This window comes from Stylophora pistillata, chromosome 10, assembly GCF_964205215.1.
Source record: "Stylophora pistillata chromosome 10, jaStyPist1.2, whole genome shotgun sequence".
NCBI classification, from domain to species: domain Eukaryota; kingdom Metazoa; phylum Cnidaria; class Anthozoa; order Scleractinia; family Pocilloporidae; genus Stylophora; species Stylophora pistillata.
Window position 1 is genome coordinate 8,224,548 of NC_142528.1, and position 8,119 is coordinate 8,232,666.

The 8,119-nt window shown below is 35.4% G+C and overlaps 1 protein-coding gene across 1 annotated transcript; it reads right to left on the bottom strand.

Moving 5' to 3' along the window:
• Positions 1-1,455: 1,455 nt before the first annotated feature.
• On the bottom strand, positions 1,456-6,843 carry LOC111334044 (uncharacterized). Its single transcript, XM_022939727.2, has 6 exons — positions 6,672-6,843; positions 5,431-5,536; positions 4,636-5,167; positions 4,025-4,122; positions 2,734-3,135; positions 1,456-2,232 (listed from the first exon to the last, which is right to left on the bottom strand). Exons 1-6 carry the CDS (start codon positions 6,725-6,727, stop codon positions 1,939-1,941), a joined length of 1,488 nt encoding a protein of 495 aa, XP_022795462.2. The 5' UTR covers positions 6,728-6,843; the 3' UTR covers positions 1,456-1,938.
• Positions 6,844-8,119: the final 1,276 nt, after the last annotated feature.

Below are 8,119 nucleotides of genomic sequence, written 5' to 3' on the forward strand. Positions count from 1 at the left end.
TGCCTCATTTAAGAACTCTAGCCCATGGGAAAAGGTCGAAACATTGTCTTCGTTTTCGGACTAGCAGGCCGAGTTTCTGTTTGTATCCATTATTGTCGCGAAATGTATTATTTTTCCCCGCACTAGCAATGGCCGCTCGCGCGAACAAAAAAATTTCTGGCGAAGTCGGATTTGCTGACATAAGTTAACAAGTTAAGCTAGAGTCGCTCTCGGCTATCGCCTCGAGCGACTCTCACGCTTCTTTCGTGCTTAGCAACCTCCCGCGTGCATCCATAACTCAATAGTGTACGCTGTGGTGTTTACCATTTGTTAATTTGAGCACGCTTACGTATAATGAATTTGATTGCGCGACTCTGCTAGCTATGTTCTAATTTTAGATGTGCGTCCTTCACATTCTGCTTGTGCCTGTACTGTAGGTGCTCTTTGCAGTGTTTTTATTTGGTGCCTTTTTCTTTTTTTAAAAACATTCAGCTCATCAGTTATCTTCTTTTCCTCTTGGTAAGAGATAAACTTGTTGACTGGCCACTGCAACTATGTGATGTAATTTCTTTGAATTTTCATTGAACTTAGCAGTAAAATTCTAGCTTGTAAACAATCTTTTATTTATTAAAAAGTAAGTAAAAATAAAAAAGTCACTAGACAATAAAATTTCTTCCTAGCAGTAAATGCTTACAAAGAGATATCTTTGGCCTTACATGTTATGAATACTTTCCTTCAATTCTTCTGACAGCAAAGTTCTTGTTCCTGCTCTTGATAAATTTTACCTTGAAATATATTTATTGAGAATGTATAGTTTTGATGAATGTCAGCAATATCCATGCCCCTCAAGGTATTGGGGCAAAGAGATTCTGACACACTTCAGATTAATTATTATTTGTTAAAAATTAATTTATTGAGAGGTCATGGTATTCAGAGTTATCAGAGTTACCCCTATCCCTCAAGGGATTGTGGGGCAAGGAGATAGAGCCACAGTTCAGATTGTTGATTTCTATGGCTCCTTCAATGAGAGCAGTTTGTATTATTGAATATTAATTGATTTTGAGCCACCTTAAATTCACATGTCACGGTAAAGTAAATTTTGTTAGTTAGAAATTCAAACAGGCAAAGGTACATAAAATGGAGAGCCATACAACAAGTTAAGTAAATGTAAAGAATGTTAAAGAATAAAATCAATTGGTTTCATTAACAAAGGTTCTGTAGTCAATCCACCTAGTTGTCCTGCCTTCCACATCATTTATTGTCAACTTTTATCCTTTAGTACACAACCCTGAAAATGGCTGGGCCCAGTTGTGTAAAGGATGAATAACATTATTCAACACTATCCACTGGGGCAAGAAAGATAACTGTGTGAGTGAAGCCCTTCTCTGAGTTCACTGTTTTGTCTCCACTCTATTTACTTCATTATTTCTGTTTTATACCACCCAAAGTTAGTACAAATAGAGACAACACAATATCTATGGCAATTTCTATCATTTTTATTAGCATTTTTTTAAACTGATTCTGCTAATTTCTGTTTCAACAGTTTTCTCCATTGGAGTTTTTAAAATAAACACCTTTGGTGAAAGCAAAAGAAACAATAGAGAATCTCTGTTTGCCTGAATCAACACTTGATGATTGAGAAAGAAACATTGCTCAGGGATATCTTCTACTAGTATATCCTTGGTTATGAATGTCAAAAATCAATCATTAATTTCTATAATATTTTTACAATTCCTCACCTACTGGGTTTCCTTTCAGTGACTAAAATAAATTGAATGTTTCCCATAAAAAATACCTTCAGGAAATGTATATAGCTACAAAGCAGCACAAAATAATATGAAAATTTGAAGCTTATTAATATCTTAAGTCATTTCATTGCTGTTCTGTTTACAGATTATGAAAATATGAAACTACTCTTTACAGGTAGTTTAAAATAATCTCAACTGTAAACAATTATTATTAACTTTTGGTAAATTGTTGAACAATCTGTTTTATTGTAATTGTTACACCTACAACCCCTCCAATGATGCCAAAGGCAATAAACAAACAATCTTTAACTTTGATTAGCCTCGTGTTAGAGTCTTTGCAAAGTACCAAGTGGAAAACACAAGGTAAAATGAAGCCCAAAGTAGCACTTCCAATGGAACCAACAATGGCACTGACATATGCAAAATCATCTTTGAGTGCAATAGCAATGCCAGCAGTTGTCAAAACTATAAACGTCCTTAGCAAATTTTTCTTCCACTTTCTTGCCTGCAAATGAGAGAGCAGTTCAAAGTCAAACCATGCACAAGTGGAAGTCAGAATGTTAGCTGGGATAACCTTTGAGATCCAGGTGGCACATGTGATATCCCCCCAATTAGTGTGAGATTCTCCCTAAATCCATGCTGCCTGGAAGTACACAGCACAGTCTCATTCCTGTAAGAGTATGGCAGGGATAACATGCCAGATCAAGTTAGTTGCAGGATCCTGGGTGACATGAAATGTCAGAATGGCAATTTCATGAATTTAGCCAAGCATAAAGCTGCAAAGATCACACTGTCTACCTAATAAGACACTCAAGAATTCTCATTTGTTCACAATTTTTTTCTTATTGACATACTCTTCATTAGTTTACTTACTCAATTTCCTTTTTATGGTATTAGAAGATTCTCCTTTTTTTGACAATTTTAATTTGGTTGCTTTGAAGAATGCATAACATGTGGAGGGGAGTATTGTCTAGGGGGTGTCAAATATACTGGTCCTTTTACTTACCAAACTTTTCTGTTTTGGTATTTCTGGTGCAAGTAACCATGAAGTTTCACTGGCCTGTAATGCTACAGATGCTTCGGACGATTCACTGTCAATGCTGGTGTTGATGTCCACAGCAGTGTTACAGTCAGTTGTAAACAGCCAACCCTCAATGATCTCGATAACTGGAAAGACCTGCAGAGGATATGTGAGGAGTATAGCAAAGCACAGCAAACAGCGAACCACTTGAATCAATACTCCTGAGGGAAAGCTTTCTGTGACAATCTGATCTACTTCCTCCCCATACACTGTGTATCCAAGAATACCAAAGCAACCAAGAATTACTGAGAGAGATCCAACAGCAAAGTGTAAATACAAAGGAAATCTGTGTCGGTTCTCTGCCATGCTTGTTTCAATAGGAATTAACTGAAACGAAAAAAAAAAAAGAAAAAGAAGTGAAATATGACATTTCTTGTGTTTAGCCCTTTAACCCCTAAAAGTGACTAACATCTGAATTCTCCTAACAATATCATCCCTGAATAACACACTAAGGTCAGGAGAACTAAAGAAGCTCTTCATTGTTAAAAAATTCTCCTTGTTAGCACCTTAGGACGTGTATAGAGAGCTGTAGGGAGAATATACATACTGATGTAAGGGGGGTAAAGGGTTAAAAGTGCATCATTTTACTGAAGAGTAAGCTTACAAAGGATGTGCATTATGTCCAGGGTACTTGAGGTATCAGTATCAGGGGTGTTGGCTAAAAAATGCATTGGAGATCCAATAATTCTCCACATAGTACACATAATTCTCAAGCTCAATTTTAATGGGTGAGTTAAAGCATTTTACCCAGACGAGGAGAATATTCTTGCCTTACTTAATGCTGTTCTTCTGTAAGTACAGTTCTTGATGAAAAACTGGAGATATAATTATATCCTCCTGATCAGCGACAAGCCATTTATGAATGACTAATTAATGGCAGATGATAAGCTTTTGAAGTGATCCTTCACTGCGAGTTATATGATTGTACTTGCTAAAGAGTTAGACTGAACATATGGGTGAGGGTTAAGGAGCTAAGCATGCATAGGCCCTGGGGAAGAAGATCCTTGCACAAAATCCCCCAAGTTTTTGAGAATTGAGGTTGGATAATGAAGGATCCATTACTACATGGAAATTACATGAGTATAGAACTAACAAAAAATATGTTTATCATTTTGTTTGTCTCTCGCTAGCTTAAACAATTTGTAACCCTCATCTACCAGTTGTAATAATATCAAGTCTATTAAACTAGAAGTTAAAAGCCTTGCATTCTACTTACAGTTCCAATTCCTTCATAAGCACTAGTCACTTGGCCAAAAAATACTGGAAATGTAGCCCAGTTTGACAGCTTGATTTCCTTTAGTTTGAATTTTAAACCTAAAATATTGTAAAACAAATTGGAATAAGACTTGCCAGAATAGAGCTAATTAATCTGCTATTGTTATACAATAAAATATTTAGGGTCAGGTTTAGTAAAAAAAAAAAAATAAAAAACCAGCACTGGTCAATTTTGAGACATCTACTACAACAACTTGTGCCTGTCATGGAATGACCAAAGTGTCATTCAGACTAACCAGCATTAATGCATACCACACAAGTGAATATAACTTTTTGCAAACACTGATTGGCTTGCTCAGAGCTGATTAGCAAGCCCTGTGGACCTTAAGGAGCAGCCAAAGAGACAAAATCATGTGTCAGATTTCATTTCTAATTATTTTTTTCAGCATATCATCAGGAAGAAAACTTTTGGATCTTGTGTGGCATATACTAAAAGAATTATTTATCTAAGTCTTGGTGAAAGTGGTGGAAGAGTTATTTCCACTTTCATGCATACTACAATAATAATAATCTTGTCTGCCCAATTAAATATCACAAGAAGATAAAACTTACCACTTAACATATATCCCACCACTGAGACAAAGGCAACCAAGAGAGCCACATTAGCTACAAAACTAACTGGACCCAGCTTACGAATACTTCTTATGTATGAAAACAGTATCAATGGAATCAGTGGCACAAGAATGAGCAGAGCAAATGCAGGAGGATGGTAATTCACATGCGACTTTGCTGTAGTATTCGTGGAAATGGACGAATAATGTGGAGTAGGAAACATCGATGTTATAGTGTTGCCCAAAAAAATGAAATAGCCAATGCAGAAGCCATACTGTGTTGCAAGAAGTGCTGCATTTACAAGAAACACTCCCTTCTTGCCCAAAGCAATTCTGCCAATTTCTCCAAAAAACATCCGTTTCTCTACAGTGTTTCGCATGTCAGCCATGTCTGTATCCTGAGATTCAACATCACCTGACTTTGGGGCTGCAGAGTCCAGAACAATTTGGACAGCAGCTTTCTTACATTTGATGATCAACTGGCAACAGTGATCTGTGATAAGTGCAATAATGAGAATTCCAACACATCCAAGCTGAAAAGAAATGACAAACATTAATTTGAAAGTTTGATTGATTTCTGTACAGCAGCACTCAGCAATAAGGTAACCAAAAAAGGAAACCAGAAAAAAAAAAATCAAAATTGAGATAGTTCGAGATATTTTGAGCAAAGGAAATCATTGAGCCACAATAATTTATGCATTTTAAAAACAGCCATTTCACCATCCCTTGCCTAGAGAAGACTTGTGTCAATTATCAATAAGATCCTAAATTTGACTTGCCACAATTATTGACTTACCACAATTCCACTTTGTTTAAAAGCAAATGGCAAACCAATCCAGTTGGTTCCAATAAATGCTTTAAAAACATTTGCAAAATCTGTGACTTGTCTAAATACTGATGGCCTAAAAAGCAAAGCAACTATAGTCAGTGAAGCTAAATGCAGCATATATCAAAATAACGAGGCTTGTTTTCCCTTGTATTGACTAGACAAATTATGGTTCCATTTGAACCAGATGCCACTCCAATCCAAGTTATTCCACTATCTTTATTTGGTAATAAATTCCTGAGAGGGGAGAGGAATGTTTATAGTAAGATGCCTTGCCAAAAAACAAAGCAAGGTGCCCAATGAAAAATTGAAAAAGGTTACTCAAATGCATCCACACACTACCAATACCTAAAACTTACCGTGATACCTTGCTTATGGCCTAGACTCTATTACAATATCAAATATATCATATCATAAATAAAATTCAATCAAGAAAATACAGCAACTCTTAAATGGTCATGTTTAACACTGTAAAAATTTTGAGAATGAGTGAGCGAAAAAAATCGCCAGGGGGAATACCACAATATGTACGGCTAAATTAAGGTGGGTTGACTGTACGGTTAGTCATTCTCTCTGTTATTGATAGAAAGTGAAAATTAATGAGACAGCAGACCTCCTTAAATCGACATTTAATAGAAGGTTCACCGAAATAAAAGCTACATTCGTTCACATGTCTCTACATAATGTGGAAGGATTGGACTGTATAATATTGTTAAAGTTTAAATCGGCTATTTGTAATTTCGAATTTGACACTGACTGCCGTCCATTCTATAAAAAGTTTAAATGTTTATCCTAATTACTTAATTGCATATATTTGTGTCTTATGTATTCATCTAATTCAACTAATTCATTTTATTTATTTATTTTCTCGGAGATATTAGCATGTTATTTTTGCTATTTTAAATTCGAGATGACATAAAGGCTTGTTGTTGCTGTTGTTTCCATTACGGAAATCAACATTAATTTTCTTATGATCATGAATTCGAAGTTTCGATCTCGAACCTCGCCATCAAACGAAACTGATGATATAAGCTCTATTAACAGAAAACACGACTTTAGTAAATAAATGATACCCATTTTACCCCTTCGGCGGCTAAAACGCAAAAGATATCCCACACAATCCTTGTTCTGGTTGACAAACAGTTATTTTGCAATCAATTATTTCAGATAAGGGTCAATCGCCACTTGATCAAAAGGAAAATTATTCCCACCTTATCAAAGGTACACTTGCACTGGAAGACATTTTCTTGTATCCTATTCCTGTCATATTTTAACACCGATATCTTTCACATAGTAATCGTTGACGAAGTTGTGCACATTAATGTCTGATACGATGAGTTTTCCCAGTAAAAGTACTCACGCTACATTTATGGGCATTGTGACACTCGTTGTGAAAGTGAGGCTAAGTAAAATCACGCAAGGTTTGACCGGAAATGACAGGCTTGAATAAGTAATCAAACAGATCAAACATGTCGAGAGGAATTTTTATTTTATTCCTTTATTCTAATGACGTTAAACTTAACTTAACATAATCAACCACTACCCACAAATAGCATAGCTAGTCTCGGCGGGCAGTGTGTGGACGCTAAAACATCTTACATAGATTTCGGTTCAACAAAAGATTCAATAAATATACAAGAAACAGAAATTAAATATTAAATCATTAATTTAAAAGCAAAAATGACAGTATGAGATAAAAATACAGAAATAGAAACACATTACAATGAATAGAATAATACATAAGTTATACACTACTATAAACTGGATTTTTAACTTTTGACACATCATTGATTATTCATTCTACGTCAACATAACTATCTTGAACTTGAAGATTTTGAAATAATATTGTTGTTAGCTTTTTCTTGAAAATATTTTTTGGAAGATTCCTTAACTTTCCTGGGATGCTATTCCAAATTTTACAACCAATCCTTGAGAATGAGTTTTTATGTTGATTTAGCCTAGAATAGTTTCTGTAATTACGGTGGCCCAGAAGGCTCAACGCAAACAAAAAATATACTGTAGCAAATAAAAAAATATACTGCAGCAAATAAAAAATAAACTGCAGCGACTAAAAAATATACTGCAGCAAATAAAAAATCAAAACGCAAAGAAAAAAAGTACCGCAGCAAATAAAAAATGCAACGCAAACAAAAAATACAGCAGCAAATAAAATATGGGGTTAAATTGTTATGGACATCATGTATTAAGAAAGAAGAGAGTTTAACGTAAAGCGTATTAATTGGCATAATATTAGCTGATATAAAATAAGGGATGGCGTGTGAATTATAGTTGAAATCTTGAGAATGCCTCCCTGGCAGTCCTTTAAAAATCCTCCCATGGCATAAAAATCAAAATTTGGCGTGATCGATCTTCCGGTGCTCACCTAATGTCAAGATTTTCAATACTGCTTAACATCGTATGGAATAAATCTAGGTAGATCGCTAAAGTAAACCTTCAACACGATTTGTCAAACAGCTGTCGGATAGCAATTAATTTTACGTAGTCGCGTAGATAACAAAGAGAGACAAAATCTCGAAAAACATACACTGGCTGGCCGCACGTCCCCATTAAGCCCTTATAAGGGAGTACCCCCCCCCCCCCACCCCCGGGCGCATCTCTAAATTCTTATTAATAGTTTATAAAGAAATGCTTGGAGGTT

What these genes read in the sequence shown, in the direction of transcription:
- LOC111334044 (XM_022939727.2), bottom strand. Translation starts at nt 6,727, where the DNA reads ATGACAGGAATAGGATACAAGAAAATGTCTTCCAGTGCAAGTGTACCT. An exon ending in TTAAACAAAGTGGAATTGTG is followed by an intron (nt 5,168 to 5,430) that starts GTAAGTCAATAA and finishes ATTTCTTTTCAG; the next exon opens with CTTGGATGTGTTGGAATTCT. An exon ending in GGTGGGATATATGTTAAGTG is followed by an intron (nt 4,123 to 4,635) that starts GTAAGTTTTATC and finishes ACAATATTTTAG; the next exon opens with GTTTAAAATTCAAACTAAAG.